The 19,454-nt window shown below is 35.3% G+C and overlaps 2 protein-coding genes across 4 annotated transcripts in view; both read right to left on the bottom strand.

Annotated features, from left to right (window-relative positions):
- The window catches only part of LOC126890142 (uncharacterized), a 218,037-nt gene that overhangs the window by 146,786 nt on the left and 51,797 nt on the right, over positions 1-19,454 (bottom strand). The window lies entirely within an intron of this gene.
- Positions 13,228-19,046, bottom strand: LOC126889531 (uncharacterized). 3 transcript variants are annotated; one of them, XM_050657882.1, is made up of 3 exons: positions 18,371-19,046; positions 17,768-18,071; positions 13,228-17,372 (listed from the first exon to the last, which is right to left on the bottom strand). In XM_050657882.1, exon 3 carries the CDS (start codon positions 17,178-17,180, stop codon positions 13,371-13,373), a length of 3,810 nt encoding a protein of 1,269 aa, XP_050513839.1. In that variant the 5' UTR covers positions 17,181-17,372; positions 17,768-18,071; positions 18,371-19,046; the 3' UTR covers positions 13,228-13,370. The 3 variants fall into 3 exon arrangements, with proteins under 3 accessions (XP_050513839.1, XP_050513837.1, XP_050513838.1); XM_050657880.1 differs by having other exon boundaries at positions 17,768-18,111; XM_050657881.1 differs by lacking the exon at positions 18,371-19,046 and having other exon boundaries at positions 17,768-18,332.

Below are 19,454 nucleotides of genomic sequence, written 5' to 3' on the forward strand. Positions count from 1 at the left end.
GTTTTCAAAATATTTCAATGACTGTTAAATGGGATTATTGTGAAAAGGATGTTATTATAGGGTCGGAGATTTGGCTTAGGTATTGAATTATATCAAATTGGTGATGGTTTTTATATTACTCTATTATATTTCTATTGAGTTTCCGGTTGTGTTTGAAGAATATAATTGTTTTGTCAACATCTGAACCATCCAAATTAAATTTTATTTCTTTCTGGTCGGTTAATATTTTGTTACAATAAATGCGTTTAAATTTCTAGGGTTTATTAGGTACCGTAAAAAGCGGTCTATTACAGAAAAAATATTGCTATATGGTCCGTTGCAAATTTCAGCTGCACTTAGACCTCTAGCGTTTATTAGGCGCTGTAAAAATTGGTCTATTGTAGATAATATTTTGTTATATGGTTCAAATATTGCTTTTAAAATGAAGACACAAATATTAACTATGAAAAACTCGTAATTATTATCCTTGCAGTACATATAGACGTTGTTCAAGTAACTATGATAACCTCGTATATCTTGATATACGTGTTTTTCATAGATAGTTAAGTATGTTGTGTTCATGATTATTTACGAAGTTTTCATTTTTAATATCCTAGTGGACACCTCCAAATACTAGGTTAATACAGCACAAATCTTTTGAATTAAGATAAATAAAATGTTTCTACTTGCATGACAACTTATCATTGTTCACAAAAAACACTTCTCCAAGTCAAAACTCTTAAACAAACACTCCAAATTAAGTACCACATTCTTGATTATATACGTGGTCTTCACACTAAATCAAGAAATCACCTGACATACGTGTTTCTTTTTATGGCTCTAGAAAATAGCATGGTGTATCTGGATTTTTTCTAACAGCTGTAAACCGTGAGAGACAACGTTTTCAAACTAAAACCACAAAAATGTCATTTTCGAAAAAAAATTGAGATACATACGAGGTTTTCACACTAAACCGCATATTATGTGTAAGGTCAAATTCTGGTCGCCAAAAATGTCAGGTGACTACGGTAGGTGTTGCGTCAGTCATATACGGAGCGAATAGACTAGCGCAAAGTTTCATACTATGTTTTCTGTATTTTTAAAAGTTAAATATTTTTAAAGTCGGTCACGACGCCTCAGTTGGAAAAAAGACGCAGTCGATCGACAAGTTTAGTGGATTTGCGATCGACGGTTCGAGCCTCAGCCAGGTCATTTGAAATTAATAAAAGGCCAACGTCGGTAGTATAAAATTCAATAGAATCTACGACTTGGTCTGGAATAAACTGGTGTCTGATCAGCCTATGGAGGAGCGGTACGGCAAGGGATAAGGGCTTGCGGCTTGGTGATACTCCTCCATAGATCCCTACCTAAGGGCGTTGGCGCCTAATAACTGTGTATATAAATATATATATATATATATATATATATATATATATATATATATATATATATATATAAAAGTACTGAGATAACAGCTGGGAAAACCCTGGTACTGAGGAAGCAATGAAAGACTGGTGCTTCAAAGTGAGTGCCTTTTATTTTGGTCAAGCTTTCGCCTATTGTTTTTAGGCTTCTTCAGGGCTTGCTACAAAGAAGAACATTCTTTACAAATATGCTTAAAGATAGAACAAGCAATTCTTACCGAAATAGGTGCACTAGTGCTCAGTGAAAATAAGAATACATCTTTTACCTTGCCTTTTTTGTGTATACATAAGTAATACAGATATTTTTGTTGTTATTATTTAGCTAATAAAACCAGATATCGAAACTGAGTCAGATCCTCTCTATTCAACCTAATCCATTGTAAGAAAATTTGGACAAGTGTCGTTAGAAGTTGATTTTTTTTTTTTATTTACAAAATGACACCTATCGATCCATCGATTGTCAACGTCCTCTTCCGTTTTTTTTACGTCTGACTGACACATAGAAGATTTGTTTAGAGATTTCGAGAGAAGAGACTCGTAACATCAAACAACCATTCGACTGTCACTATTCGAACAGCTGTCTGAAATCACTTCTTCTCTTTTTCATGATGTAATTGTGGTGAGCTTCTGATTAAGAACCTCCCACCCAACCAATTGCAAAGGATGGATCAAAGGTGAAAGAATGCAATGAAAATCGTTAGAATGGCCGACAGCTATTATTATTATCATAATTACATCATGAAAAAGAGAAGAAGTGATTTCAGACAGCTGTTCGAATAGTGACAGTCGAATGGTTGTTTGATGTTACGAGTCTCTTCTCTCGAAATCTCTAAACAAATCTTCTATGTGTCAGTCAGACGTAAAAAAAACGGAAGAGGACGTTGACAATCGATGGATCGATAGGTGTCATTTTGTAAATAAAAAAAAAATCAACTTCTAACGACACTTGTCCAAATTTTCTTACAATGGATTAGGTTGAATAGAGAGGATCTGACTCAGTTTCGATATCTGGTTTTATTAGCTAAATAATAACAACAAAAATATCTGTATTACTTATGTATACACAAAAAAGGCAAGGTAAAAGATGTATTCTTATTTTCACTGAGCACTAGTGCACCTATTTCGGTAAGAATTGCTTGTTCTATCTTTAAGCATATTTGTAAAGAATGTTCTTCTTTGTAGCAAGTCCTGAAGAAGCCTAAAAACAATAGGCGAAAGCTTGACCAAAATAAAAGGCACTCACTTTGAAGCACCAGTCTTTCATTGCTTCCTCAGTACCAGGGTTTTCCCAGCTGTTATCTCAGTACTTTTTTATTTACTAGTAACCCAATTACTCCTTGGACGTTTTTATATATATATATATATATATATATATATATATATATATATATTAATTTATATATATATATATATATATATATATATATATTAATTTATATATATATATATATATATATATATATATATATATATATATATATAATTATTAATATGTAGTGACTGTTAATAATACAAAATGAATAATTTTGGGGAATGCAGTCAATGTGTTTTGGGCTGATTAGAAGAGAAACACTTTGAACTTTTGTCGAGCTTTCGGACAATTTATTTCCTTTATCAAGACAATCTAAAAATACAAATGTTTAAATTTAGATGAAAACTAGAAAAATAACAACTTACTGCTCGTGGTTTACAAAATAACTAACATACTTATAAAAAACATAAAAATTCTTTCTAAAAAATATAAATTGTAAACGTAAATTAATTTTGAAATATGTCAAAAGGACATTAATCAAATGTAGTTAGACTACTTTAATAACTCGATAGATTGGGAAAGAAGTTAGTTATCAGTGTATAAAATAATTATATAAAGATGTAAGCAAATTTGAAGTTATAATTATTAGTAAAAAAAAACTGATAGTAATGTAAAAAAAGTTGATTTAGAATGTTATAAATATTTTTCTTTTGATACTATTTAGTGAAATTTTAAAAATTAATAAGACCAAATTGTTTATAAAATGCATAAATTAGTAATATCAGATCTCAAAATTAAAGTCAAAGTTAGTAAATTACAGTCAAAGTTAGTTAGTCAAAGCCAAAATGTTATTATAAATAATGCTTAGATTATTGATATCAGATCTCTTATTAATACAATTTGATTTTTTTATATTATTTAAAGAAATGGTTTGGATAAAAAAATCAAATTGTATTAATAAGAGATCTGATATCAATAATCTAAGCATTATTTATAATAACATTTTGGCTTTGACTAACTAAATTTGACTGTAATTTACTAACTTTGACTTTAATTTTGAGATCTGATATTACTAATTTATGCATTTTATAAACAATTTGGTCTTATTAATTTTTAAAATTTCACTAAATAGAGTAGATAAGTAAGGCCGGTTCCCGCTCACCGTGGGAAAAAAGTGAGCCAGAATCGGTATGCCGGTTCCCGCTCACCGTGGGAAAAAAGTGAGCCAGAATCGGTATGCCGGTTCCCGCTCACCGTGGGAAAAAAGTGAGCCAGAATCGGTATGCCGGTTCCCGCTCACCGTGGGAAAAAGTGAGCCAGAATCGGTATGCCGATTCCCGCTCACCGTGGGAAAAGTGAGCCAGAATCGGTATGCCGATTCCCGCTCACCGTGGGAAAAGTGAGCCAGAATCGGTATGCCGATTCCCGCTCACCGTGGGAAAAAAGTGAGCCAGAATCGGTATGCCGATTCCCGCTCACCGTATGCAATATAATCATTATCATCATCATGACAATGGATCATTCTAGGGGGGTAACAATGGGCCATGCTTAACATATATAAAAATGCAATATAATCATCATCATGACAATGAACCATTCTAGGGGGGGGGGGGGGGGGGGTAACAATGGACCATGCTTAACATGTATAAAAATGCAATATAATCATCATCATCATCATCATGACAATGGACCATTCTGGGATGAAGAGCATGACAATGGACCATTCTGGGGGGGTGACAATGGGCCATTCTTGGATGAAGAGCATGACAATGGGTCATTCTGAACATGTATAAAAATGCGAAATGCTATACGATTATCATATATAGGGCTGAAAATATAATATTTGTACAAATTATGAAAAATCGAATAATTTGAAATATTTACAAAAATATTTTAAGTTGTTTATCAACATTCCGGATGTGGATGGTTGATAAGGAAAGAGTGCAGACGTTATTTTTGCAACAACAGGAATCCGTTAAAGATATGACAAACCACAATGCTAAAAGGCCGGATGGAGTCGGATGATAACATGTAACCACAGTTGTTATTTGTGTAAATGTTATCGCATATTTTTAAACCCACAAGGTCTTGTTTTTGCAAAACATGGAAATCTTATCTCTGAAATGAACAACGTAACCGTGAGAATGTAAACATGTGATCACGTTCGTGTTGCGTGGGGGTAACGAGCTGCGGAATCCTTTAAAAAACAAATCATTGACATTGCCAAAACGGCATTACAACATATCTTCTTTGCTAATGATCCGATTTTGACGTATGAGGTATCAAATGAAAGCGGTGGCGACACAGATGGCAACTATCAATTCTTCTTCTGTCAACGTTCAACATTAATTGCCAATTCTTCTTCTTCTTTTCCGTATAGTGCCTAACAGAACGTGACAGTGCCTAACAGAACGTGATGTGCATAGCGTCACGTGAATCACAATCGTGTATGAGGTCTTGTTGGAAAGTGGAAGGTTCAAGGAATATGTTTGTCAGCAATGACAAAACAGCACTATATCTTCGTTGCTATTGATTTTAACGCAACAGACGTTGAAGGAAAGGAGAAACATGACAACATTGCCAAAACGGTGATATATTTGTTGCTATTGGAGATATTTTGACCTGTCAACTTAATGGGGATTCCACGTCTATTACAGTTCTTCGCCTAATCATGCCACCTGTCGGCTGCAACATGTAACTAATTGACATTGCCAAAACGGCATTACAACATATCTTCTTTGCTAATGATCCGATTTTGACGTATGGGATATCAAATGAAAGCGGTGGCGACACAGATGGCAACTGTCAATTCTTCTTCTGTCAACGTTCAACATTAATTGCCAATTCTTCTTCTTCTTTTCCGTATAGTGCCTAACAGAACGTGACAGTGCCTAACAGAACGTGACGTGCATAACGTCACGTGAATCACGCGACGTAAATAACGTGACCTGATGGTTTCTAATGGCCTCTAATGGCCTCTGCTACACTCTATTCCCTAATGGTATAGACTATTTATCTTTAAACCATCCTAACAGTGTACCTCTTTAACGTGATATTTTACCGTGAATGACGTAACGTGAATGACGTGACGTGAATAAGACATTGCCAAAACGGCACTATATCGTATCTTCGTTTCTACTAGCTCGATCATCGTGTATGAGGTCTTGTTGGAAAGTGGAAGGTTCAAGGAATATGTTTGTCAGCAATGACAAAACAGCACTATATCTTCGTTGCTATTGATTTTAACGCAACAGACGTTGAAGGAAAGGAGAAACATGACAACATTGCCAAAACGGTGATATATTTGTTGCTATTGGAGATATTTTGACCTGTCAACTTAATGGGGATTCCACGTCTATTACAGTTCTTCGCCTAATCATGCCACCTGTCGGCTGCAACATGTAACTAATTGACATTGCCAAAACGGCATTACAACATATCTTCTTTGCTAATGATCCGATTTTGACGTATGGGATATCAAATGAAAGCGGTGGCGACACAGATGGCAACTGTCAATTCTTCTTCTGTCAACGTTCAACATTAATTGCCAATTCTTCTTCTTCTTTTCCGTATAGTGCCTAACAGAACGTGACAGTGCCTAACAGAACGTGATGTGCATAGCGTCACGTGAATCACGCGACGTAAATAACGTGACCTGATGGTTTCTAATGGCCTCTAATGGCCTCTGCTACACTCTATTCCCTAATGGTATAGACTATTTATCTTTAAACCATCCTAACAGTGTACCTCTTTAACGTGATATTTTACCGTGAATGACGTAACGTGAATGACGTGACGTGAATAAGACATTGCCAAAACGGCACTATATCGTATCTTCGTTTCTACTAGCTCGATCATCGTGTATGAGGTCTTGTTGGAAAGTGGAAGGTTCAAGGAATATGTTAACATGAAAAACAAACGCAAAGACATTGCCAAAACGGCACTATATCGTATCTTCGTGTCTATTAGTTCAATTTTTGTGAATAAGGTCTTGTTGGAAAAAGAGGGGATATTGAATATGTTAACATAAAAACAAAGATGTCAGCAATGACAAAACAGCACTATATCTTCGTTGCTATTGATTTTAACGCAACAGACGTTGAAGGAAAGGAGAAACATGGCAACATTGCCAAAACGGTGATATATTTGTTGCTATTGGAGATATTTTGACCTGTCAACTTAATGGGGATTCCACGTCTATTACAGTTCTTCGCCTAATCATGCCACCTGTCGGCTGCAACATGTAACTAATTGACATTGCCAAAACGGCATTACAACATATCTTCTTTGCTAATGATCCGATTTTGACGTATGGGATATCAAATGAAAGCGGTGGCGACACAGATGGCAACTGTCAATTCTTCTTCTGTCAACGTTCAACATTAATTGCCAATTCTTCTTCTTCTTTTCCGTATAGTGCCTAACAGAACGTGACAGTGCCTAACAGAACGTGACGTGCATAACGTCACGTGAATCACGCGACGTAAATAACGTGACCTGATGGTTTCTAATGGCCTCTAATGGCCTCTGCTACACTCTATTCCCTAATGGTATAGACTATTTATCTTTAAACCATCCTAACAGTGTACCTCTTTAACGTGATATTTTACCGTGAATGACGTAACGTGAATGACGTGACGTGAATAAGACATTGCCAAAACGGCACTATATCGTATCTTCGTTTCTACTAGCTCGATCATCGTGTATGAGGTCTTGTTGGAAAGTGGAAGGTTCAAGGAATATGTTTGTCAGCAATGACAAAACAGCACTATATCTTCGTTGCTATTGATTTTAACGCAACAGACGTTGAAGGAAAGGAGAAACATGACAACATTGCCAAAACGGTGATATATTTGTTGCTATTGGAGATATTTTGACCTGTCAACTTAATGGGGATTCCACGTCTATTACAGTTCTTCGCCTAATCATGCCACCTGTCGGCTGCAACATGTAACTAATTGACATTGCCAAAACGGCATTACAACATATCTTCTTTGCTAATGATCCGATTTTGACGTATGGGATATCAAATGAAAGCGGTGGCGACACAGATGGCAACTGTCAATTCTTCTTCTGTCAACGTTCAACATTAATTGCCAATTCTTCTTCTTCTTTTCCGTATAGTGCCTAACAGAACGTGACAGTGCCTAACAGAACGTGATGTGCATAGCGTCACGTGAATCACGCGACGTAAATAACGTGACCTGATGGTTTCTAATGGCCTCTAATGGCCTCTGCTACACTCTATTCCCTAATGGTATAGACTATTTATCTTTAAACCATCCTAACAGTGTACCTCTTTAACGTGATATTTTACCGTGAATGACGTAACGTGAATGACGTGACGTGAATAAGACATTGCCAAAACGGCACTATATCGTATCTTCGTTTCTACTAGCTCGATCATCGTGTATGAGGTCTTGTTGGAAAGTGGAAGGTTCAAGGAATATGTTGTCAAATTCTCACTACACTTATACTAGTGATTCTGAAGCGCGAGCGCCAAAGAGGCCTTATACATAACATGTTGTTAAACAGACATCATAACGTAATTTGTCATTCAAAATCCTGTAATTTGAGGTGCTACATGATAAGATTCTACATATAAGATAGAGGGTCAAAGAGGCGTTATACGTGCCATGTTGTTAAAACAGACATCACAACGTAATTTGTCATTCAAAATCCTGTAATTTGAGGTATCATACGATGAGAATCACCATACAATGCTAATAATAAACGATAATGTGTCAAAAGAGGCCTTATACATAACATTGTGTCAAAACAGACATCACAACGTAATTCATCATTCAAAATCCTTTAATTTGATGGATCATACATTGATTTCTGATTATCCGTTCCAAAGATACATGGTGCATTGCCATAACGTGGCAATAACATAGTAAATGCTTATTTATTGACGTTAAAACAAACCCATCAACATAGAAAAATCTCTTATCGCAGTTTGATCTCCAGCAAATACTAACTCACTCAATTTTGCGGACCTATACCCATTCCCGGTAGTCAAATAAGAAGAACAGATCAGCATGGCATGTTAATACAACGAAGCTCAACCAAATTCTTTAAAAAGGAAGGTTTGAGGATTTCACTTCTACACCTTTCGGATATCGATACACTAAACGAAGTAAATAGCACTTATTTTAAAATATATTGATAAAACAAACCACCTTTTCATTAACCTTTCATAATTTACTTAATGAACCGTATATTTTTTCTCTGAAGTATAATATTTCCATTATGTAACTTTTATTATGACCCCTGTAACAGTAGAATTTATTGCCATAAGATGATCGCAAGATGGTTTAACAAAACAGGAAATCGTTATCTAAACGGGTTTACTTCATCGATTGCCGCATAAATACCATATTTTTATAATCTTTTCCGATTTCCCGATGTTGTAATGGGATGATATTAAAAACACAGTCAATCTTATACGATTTGATAGATACATTTACGTAATCTTTTTGTTGACCACCTAATAAATTTTTTTATTAATACAAAAGTTTTGCTAACTTCAACCCCGTCTTGTCATTTGCAGCCTCTTCTTCTCCCTGTGGAGATACATACTAGTAGAAAGGTCTTTTCACGTATATTACGACAATGGCTGACCACGTGTGATACGATCATTATTTATGACTAAAAACATTATAAAAACGAATCGTCGTCAAATTCTCACTACACTTATACTAGTGATTCTGAAGCGCCATAGCAAGATCAGCATTGCCATGTTAATAGCCAACGTTCACAATGGACTTGAAGCAGAAATACGAACCCAATGGCAAATTCTAGTGTATACTGTCCATTCATGTATACAATTGTCCTAATCGTAGACATAAAATGAATGTTCTTGAAAAATTTAGAATTAGAAGAAATTATTTTTTAAATAATAAAATCAAATAAGCAAAAGAATGCCTGTATACCGGACGAAGCCTCTGATAAGAAAATATTGTAGACGTAATTTTTTAACAACAACAGGATATGAAAAACCGCAAGTTGTAACTTTATAAACTGTTATCAGTATTTGTTAACCAAAAAATAATGGTTTGTCAGGAAATGTTTTATCATGCGGTTTCTGCCAATAAAAACAATAAATATATTATTCTGTTCGGGAATTTTAAGCATGTATAGTAGGATTTTTTTTTTTTGTTTTCTACAATTCTTTTTGGTGAATAGTGAAAAATTTTATTTCTTTTAACAGTTCTATTTAGCATACACGAAGTATGTGCTTTTACGGGTTATTTTTTATTTTTAAGTTGATTTACATGTCGATACGGGACCACTTTCATGCACCAGAATCGGTACGTGTCCCCAGAATTGGTTGCCGTTTCCAGGCCACTTTCCTTTTCAAGAATAGTAGCTTTTTATGATACATTTTATCATTTTTCTTGTTATCTGCATTACGATACGATAATAGTATTTTATTTTACCGTTTAGTTCTTATTTTCTAATTTGATTTATAAATATGTTTTTTTTTTCTAACATGTATGATGCAACAACGTATGTTGTCCGATGCATACCCGTATATTTCTGAATAATTTTATGTTTTATTGAATTGGCAACCATAGTGCAGCAGTGGGTCAGTAAATGAAAACAGTATGCGTTATTTTTATTATTTTTATTTCAATTATTTCATACTAGTACATTATTACATTTATTAATTAACTATATGTCCTAGCCAATTTATTTTAAAATTTTCATCCATGGATCTAACGGCATAGCGGTTAAACAATGGTGTCTCGTATTCTATCAGTCCGCTTATCATACGGCTTATCTCCTATTTGAAAAATGAACTTAAATTCTGAAATTTCTTGGCAGTTCTAAAATTTCTTGTCTTTTTTTATGTATGCGTATGTTTTTATTCAATAATATTGAGGTACCTCAGTTCGTCTATAATTTCAGATGCTTCTTTTCCGGTTAAAACGTCGGCTTTTGAAAGAATTTTAAGCCCTTTCACAAGCATGTTCGGATCACCATATTTGTTATACTGAAACCATATTTCTTGCAGTTCGTTAAGTACCTGCTTATTTGCTATATCACGATCCCGTGTTTCAAGAGGTCTGGAGGGAACATCATCACGGTTTATCTTTGAACCTTTAATCTGCATGTCCTTTGCATCTTGTCCCTTCTGTGATATATATCTTCTTTTACACTGTTGTTGTATGTCTGATGTATTTTTTGCGTCGGGTTCGACATTTTTTGCGGTGCCATGTAAGACCTGTGTTCTTCTTCTTCTTTTTCCTAGATACATTGGCTTAATAATTTTTTCGTATTTTGTTGTGCGAGATTGGTGACGTAGGCGCCCTCGTCCATCCTTATGTACTTCTGATAAGTCCAGAAGAGTTTTGTAAATTTTTTGATCGTCTAGAGTATATTGGGTAGGTTCTTTCGCGAAGATCAGTTCGTACAGGCCGGGTGTAGCTTTAAAAATGTGCGAATCTATTTGAATGTTATCTTTACCGAACTCAATTATTTTATTACCAATCGTCCATTCTCCCATCTCCCAGTTAAACGTGGGACCGAATATCTGGTCAGTATTCCCTAAATCTTGCGTATATATTTCTAAATAAGGGTTGTACGATGTTAGCGTATGTAGAGGGTCGACCCCACTTGGCTGTGATGGTTGATTAGTTTGTGAATCATCTTCGTTGAGATCTGGTTTAGAGACATTTTCATTCATATAATTGGTTATTTCTTTAAGAGGAGTAGTTATTGGTTTAAACGTTGTCTGTAGAAGTTCTTTTTCATCTGCTTGCATTCTTCTAAGAGCTTTGTACTTTTCTCTCACAATTGCTGCGAGTTTTTTTACTTGAACTGCACTACTTGAAGACATGATGGTAACTGAAGTCTCAACTTTAAATGTTTGTATTTATACCTCTGTTAGCGTGTCTCTGATGATGTCTATATACGTCTCAGGTACCCCTGTGTGGTCATATGCGTCTTATGTTAGCGTGTCTCTGACGACATCTCAACGTCTCAGGTACTCTTTTGTGGTCGTCTGTTAACATGTCTCTGTAGACGTCTTTACGTCTTAGGTGCTCCTTTGTGATCGCCTGTGCATTATGTTATTAAGAAGGTTGCCATTTGCGAAAGAGTTATTAGAACGTTGAAAGCAAAGTTGTACAAATATTTCAGTTTACATGGATCATACAAATGGTTAGACGCCCTACCTGTAATCACCGAGGAATACAATAATACGAAACATAGTAAAACAGGATACAAACCTTCTCAGGTCAACAAATCCAACGAAAAAGCTATTTTGCACAAAAGTTATAGTTACTTAAAGATTGCCGGCCCGCGAAAATTTAAAGTTGGTGATATTGTACGTGTATCAAAGGCAAAACATTTCTTTGAAAAGGCCTACACACCCAATTGGACTACAGAATTATTTAAAATTGTACAAGTGAAGATAACAAATCCCATAACGTATTTGCTAGAAGACATGCAAGGTGCGCCGATTAGCGGTGGGTTTTACGAAGAAGAATTGCAGAAAACGAAAAATCCCGACATTTACTTGGTTGAAAAAGTACTTAGACGAAAAGGCACCAAGATGTATGTTAAATGGCTAGGACTGGATAGCAAACACAACAGTTGGATCAATAGTTCAGATGTAGTTTAAGGATCTACCTTTTAATCCGCCGCGTAGCAATACATTTTTTGGAAAAGGATTGCCCGCAAGAGTGGGGGAAGGGAACAGTATAAATTCTCTCAACAACGAACCGGCATACGTAGTTCCAACAGACCTGATGAGTTCTCCTGACAGTGGCATATTCAGTTACAACACCATGTGTTCTCAAGATAGCGGCTACATCAGTCAATCATTTAGTGTAGAATATGATGATGATGATGACAGTCAGCCACCCAGTCCTGACGCCGAATTAGATCGAGTATTGGCAAAATTTGAAGAAGCTGCCACAAATGAACCATATTATTTATTAGAATCTACCTATCCAATGAGCTCTTTCAACATCAAAATTGGATTATCTCCAGCTCGAGATTTTTCACCATCCATCATGCTGTATCGTCATGGTACTTGTAACAAAATCAGTTTACACACAAACGAGTGGGCAACCATAATTGAGTGGCTTAAAGAAAGACTGGTTGATTTTTTCCAAGCAGACCTACCTACTTTTGCCGATGAGTATGACCCCATCGAATTAAAGTGCGGTGATTTCTACACACTACGACAATTGGTGATGGAGAATGTAAAGTTAGTAACCATTGAGAAATTTGGAGTCGAATATTATTTATGGGAAGGAGAGGTCAATCAAATTCTAGAAGCAGACCAGAGCATGATGTCCCATAAAGTGATGCTGTTGAAGAGTTTACAATTTCGCGAATACTATATAAACCTTTCAACTTTCATTAAGAAAAATTTGTATGTCAAAGACTCTTTGTATGGGCCAGTTGAAGCCTTTAACGCATATTGCGCTATTTGTCCAGATACTTTGTTAAGTTTAGCTTTAAGAGAATATGTATTTTATTATAAAATTAGACTTGTAAATGATTTAACAGATTGTATGTAAAAAATAAATGGTGTTATTAAATAAAACCAAAATATATGTGTACAAAGTTTTATTACATAATTTTTATTATAAAGTATTATATAAAGTTTTATTATATAAAGTATACAAGTGATAAACATTGAACAATATACAAAAATTATATACGGATAATAAGCAAGTTTTCCATTTATTATCAGTTTATTCAATCATTGTAGTGGCATAGTGGCCCCAAGGCAAAGTGTCATATGAGTCTTTTTGCAAACATCGTTTATCATCATACGGAGACAACGCGATTTTTTCCTGCGTGATTGTAAACATGTTGTGTGCGTAGGAACGAAATGTTGATTGTGTAACGCTTTTTGTGGTAAATTCTTTTAGACACTCCACGTAATCCTCAAATGTAATAGAATTTTTTACAACCGAATACTTAACCCCTTTAGATTTTTTCGTAACACCCAAGTTATTTACAATTTTTTCAATAGCGGCATCATCCATGGTATTCTTGTATTTTTGCCACAAGGTCTGCCGCTCCTCGTTTGTATATTGCAGTTTAAACGAGTACATTTTCGATCTAAGTCCTACAAAATGAGTAATGATGCGTCCATTAGCCTCATCCTTCATTAAGCCAAGCACTTTTTTATTGACTTGTGGGATGTTATAGGGGTTATCCTCGGCATAGTCCGATGTGTCGAATTTAGATAGATTTGTTTGAATGACATCCCTGTAAACATCGTCACATGTTACTTCATAGATAAAACTATCTGTATCCCCATACATCAGCTTTAAATTTTCAATTCCAACAGTTGGTAGCATGAAATTATAATGAAAATCATACATGCAGACTTTAGATATGTCTAGAATAGACATTCCAATGTACAATGGTTTGTTGAATGTTAGATTTGTTTTATTTAGCTCGATTGCCATCAGATTTTCATCAAAAATAGTTCTGTTGTGAAATCGAGGGCTGGAAATTAAATTTTTGGCTCCATATCTCCCCTCCCACTTAGAAACAAGCTTTACTATGCGGTGTTTGCGTATGTTCTCCATTGTTTTACCGAATATAGCATTGTTAGCTAATTTGTATAAGTCTTTCTCAAATGCCGTTGTTGCTGCAGTTCGTAGTTTTGTATTAAGATCGATATATGGTTTGAGCCAGGCGCTTTGTTGAAATTTCAACACTTTATGGATTTTTGTAAGTTTCAGCCCTGCATTTAGAGCTTGTTTCAGGTTACGGTAATGCAAAGTATACTCTGTTTTATTATGGAGCGTAGTCATAAGTTTTTTAAACTTTGACCCTGATGGAACTTGATGTTCGCAACAAAATGGAAAATCTTTGTGTAAATCATGCAAGTGTTCGGGGTACTCCAAGTCAACTTGTAGTATGTATCCTGTATCACCATCGTCTGGAATACTAAGAACATCGATGTTAGTGTCCACCCACTCAAACTTTGCATATGGTAAACACTGGGACATTGCCCAACCGTAAAGATTATTGACGTCTAAATAAACCACATACTTGCTGGGCTTTGAGGAGTCGTAAGATGGCATATATTTGTTATTAGCCTCCGAGTATCGATTACTCACTTGACTAATTCCACCTCGAATAGATTTTTCGATAAACATGATTTTATCGATATCCTGCAGCAACTCCAATTTGCAACCTGTATATTTAAGCATGGCATCCCACGAAAAACCTGGCATAGTGAAGTACCAGGCAGGATCAAGACCGTATGTACCTCGACATTTTTGTCGGAAATTTTCAAAGATGCAAGTTAACAACATTATATCGGTCTTCATGTATAACAAGCTATATTCCAAAATATTTTTAATATCAAATGATTGCCAAACGTTTTGCGCATGTTGGTACATATCTTTAGAGATGCTTTCATTTGTTAGCGAACTATAAAATTTATCAATAGATGGGAGTTGAGTTTCCTTTAACCTATCCATAGAATCAATGTATTCATATGGGAATATGCCTTTTCTTCTCAATAGCTCTATTTGTTCAGGAGCGGCATTTGGAAATTCTCGAGCCAAGTACCTTAAATCTTCTGTATTTAATGTGGTTGCCAGTTTATCCAGTGAGGAATTCAAAAATCTCAATGAATCAACGAATCTCAACTTAACTGCGGATTGTGTATCGTTCAGAGTAAAGGAAATATATCTTTCCTTGTTTATTGGGAGTAGGCTGATACTTCCTTTTTTCGCCAATTGCCTTATCATGAAATGTGAGTCGTAACCGCTAAGATTATGAAAAAAAATCGGAACAACAAACTGTTTTCTAAAGTTAAGATTACACACTTGGTGTGCAAATCCTCGGAAAGCTCCTGTAAAGTGGCAATGGTCTTTAACAACCACATCTTCTTCTACAAATGGTTTTTCGCAAATATGACAATCAGTTGCTCCATTAGTGTTTGGTTTAATATTCATAGGCACAATATGCTTTATCTTTCCATTCACAAACATTGCCAAATCAGCCATTTCCTTGGCATACCATTCGAGACAGCCCGTACCTGCGTAGCTTCGATAAAAAGATAATGATTCATCATAAGAACATTTGACATAATACCCGGCGCTAAAGGCTTTATGCTCCTGATGTTTAATTGTTTTACTTTTAAGCGGTCCATTTTTAATTTTTTGTAGCATTGCTTCAAAGTCTGCATAGACAACAAAAGGTGTTGTCTGCTTATACACATGATTTTTAAATTTAACATGTTGATATGGTGGAAATGAAACTTTGCAGTCGTTGATTCTCTCACAATATTTTGCATGATCATTTAGTCTGTCAAAACTGCTAAAATAATTTAGACATCTATCGCATACAAATATTTTATGGCTATGATTGCTTGTTTGACTGGATAAAAGCCGAGACAGATTCTTTATCATGCAATAATGGTATTTGATATCTACAATTTCATCATCCTCAATAGGTGCCTCATAATCGTTTAATTTTAGAAAATATTTATCTTGTATCATCAGCAAATTTACATGTCTAGCTAATTTAATTTTACACAACCTTAACGGTATTGTTACGTAAAATGTTTTTTCTTTAGCGACATTCATTTCCAGCCCATATACGTTTACAGAGATGTCATTTTGTTTCTCAAATTTCGAAATGCCTCCAATAGTCATTGGTGTTTCCAAACCATCAACATTTAAGACAGTTGTGTAATGTGGATACGAACTAGTCCGATCAGAATTTGCTTTGGAGGGATACAGCGCTGAAACTATACTCCAAAAAAAGCACGCCTCATCATTGTTTTTTACATTGATACACGCGTTTTTATTTCTGATTTGATCCGGTAGCTTAATGAAGGATGAAGCCCCATTCCCGATTTCATATTTGTTAATATTAACCTCCAAAGATATTATTTTTTCCAAAGCCCACCCTGATCCCTTTTCCTCAAACTCTGATAGTTTTGCCATAAGTTTATCAATTACGTTCGAGTGGAACCACAAAGTCAAGTCTGTTCCCGCGTCTATGATTTCATTTTTTGTGCTAAAATATTTAAATTCGCTATTTTCCCCCTGATTTGCTTTTCTTATAAACTTTCCACAAAAAGCGGTATTACATTTTATTACATTAAATTTTTTTAAAATATTTGTAATTCTAATTTTAAAAAGCTTGAAACAATCACCGAAAAATTGCATTACGTCCTTATGAGCCAGATTAATAATTATTCCCGTTCTAACCCGACTTGCAAATGATGAAGTTACCTCCTCCCATTTAACTTTGTTGCGTTTATTCATGCCAGCACCCACGTGATGAGAAAAATTTTGAATTTCCACTTTAATTGTTTTTAAGTGTCCAACGTTTGTTTGCAATCGACGCAATTTTGGTACATCCAAGTCGCCATACCGAATAGCTTTATTAAACAATGTTAAATGCCTCTTAATATGTTTTAGCCAAATATTTGCTTCTCGCGGTGTATAATTTTGAAAAAGAATGTCTCTCGCTTTAATTAGATTTTGTACAATGTCACAACTTAATTCTCCTATGCCACTCATATTGAATAAAGTTTAATAATGAAAACTCACCAATTTTTGTTACTAGCTTGAGGTTGGTTCAGAGAGATGCTATGCTGTTTTCCAGATGATTGTTGCTAGCTTGAAGTTGGTTCAGAGAGATGCTATGATGTTGTTCCAGATGATTGTTGCTAGCTTGAAGTTTTTGCTGAGGTTAGTTTACAGCGGATGTACCTACAATAACATTTGTTTTAGTCTAATGCATTCAACATATATTGTCAGCACAGAATAAAATACTTGACAAAAATTGAATAGAAGAAGAAAATTGATAAAAAAATAATTGTAAGAATAAAAATAATAGCATACATATTTCGCAAAAATAATTAGCAAAAGAGAACAAAATACATGGCAAAATTTAAATGAAAAATAATAATTGCCAAAAATATAATGGAAAATAAATTGACAAGATTCGTTTGAGATGGAGAAAAGATCATTGACAAAAAGAGAATGGGAAAATAAACTATTTTGCAAGATAGCATGAAATACATTACACAACGGAATTGGAAAATATTTAGCAAAAGAGAATTGAAAGAATAAAATATTTATCACAAAGAACGAAGAGTACATACCTCTAAAGCTAGACTGTTGTCCGGATGGTGTACTGCTTCTATTTTTCAATAACTTCAAAAGATGATGCAGGATGTTGCTTTCCAATATTGATGGCGCCTTTGTAGACTAGAGAATATTTTTGGGTAGAAAATTCTTGTACAAATGGTTTATAGGCTGCTGTCACTCTGTCAGGTAGGAAAACCATGCTTTCTTCTAGTTCAAGCAATACAACCTCCCCAAACTTGCTTTTTACTATTTTCGCCGAGTAAATTATAAATGGAGTGTCGACAGGTAGGTCCCTCAAATTTTGGACTGGCTTTCTCTCTGCAATAAGCGAGAATTTGTTTATTTTGGCTAGATCCATCTGCAACAATACGAAAATGTGGAGATGTATTAAACGATTAGGATGAGAGAGAACAGCTGTGAATTATGTTAGACGTTACATGAAGTAAACATTTTTTTAATAAAATATTGAATGAAATCTGAATATGAAAAGAGAGGAACACTATACTATGTAAAATCAAAATATGAAAACAATGCTTAAACAAATATTTAGCAATAAAACAGGTATACACTGCATTCAGAAATACGTATTTCAAAAATAAACAACACAAATCGCTTACCCTGCTTCACTATTTTCACTTCACTGCGAACTTATGACTTACTGTAAGACTTTCAGATGTCGATTGTGACAAAGGAGTGCGCTGCTCCGTTTTTAAAGGATTCCGCAGCTCGTTACCCCCACGCAACACGAACGTGATCACATGTTTACATTCTCACGGTTACGTTGTTCATTTCAGAGATAAGATTTCCATGTTTTGCAAAAACAAGACCTTGTGGGTTTTAAAAATATGCGATAACATTTACACAAATAACAACTGTGGTTACATGTTATCATCCGACTCCATCCGGCCTTTTAGCAATGTGGGTTGTCATATCTTTAACGGATTCCTGTTGTTGCAAAAATAACGTCTGCACTCTTTTCTTATCAACCATACACACCCGGCATGTTAACAAACAACTTAAAATATTTTTGTAAATATTTCAAATTATTCGATTTTTCATAATTTGTACAAATATTATATTTTCAGCCCTATATATGATAATCGTATAGCATTTCGCATTTTTATACATGTTCAGAATGACCCATTGTCATGCTCTTCATCCAAGAATGGCCCATTGTCACCCCCCCAGAATGGTCCATTGTCATGCTCTTCATCCCAGAATGGTCCATTGTCATGATGATGATGATGATGATTATATTGCATTTTTATACATGTTAAGCATGGTCCATTGTTACCCCCCCCCCCCCCCCCTAGAATGGTTCATTGTCATGATGATGATTATATTGCATTTTTATATATGTTAAGCATGGCCCATTGTTACCCCCCTAGAATGATCCATTGTCATGATGATGATAATGATTATATTGCATACGGTGAGCGGGAATCGGCATACCGATTCTGGCTCACTTTTTTCCCACGGTGAGCGGGAATCGGCATACCGATTCTGGCTCACTTTTCCCACGGTGAGCGGGAATCGGCATACCGATTCTGGCTCACTTTTCCCACGGTGAGCGGGAATCGGCATACCGATTCTGGCTCACTTTTTCCCACGGTGAGCGGGAACCGGCATACCGATTCTGGCTCACTTTTTTCCCACGGTGAGCGGGAACCGGCATACCGATTCTGGCTCACTTTTTTCCCA

The sequence above is a fragment of the Diabrotica virgifera genome, chromosome 8 (genome assembly GCF_917563875.1).
Source record: "Diabrotica virgifera virgifera chromosome 8, PGI_DIABVI_V3a".
Taxonomy (NCBI): domain Eukaryota; kingdom Metazoa; phylum Arthropoda; class Insecta; order Coleoptera; family Chrysomelidae; genus Diabrotica; species Diabrotica virgifera.

Coding starts and splice junctions, on each gene's coding strand:
- LOC126889531 (XM_050657882.1), bottom strand. CDS start 17,180: ATGAGTGGCATAGGAGAATTAAGTTGTGACATTGTACAAAATCTAATT.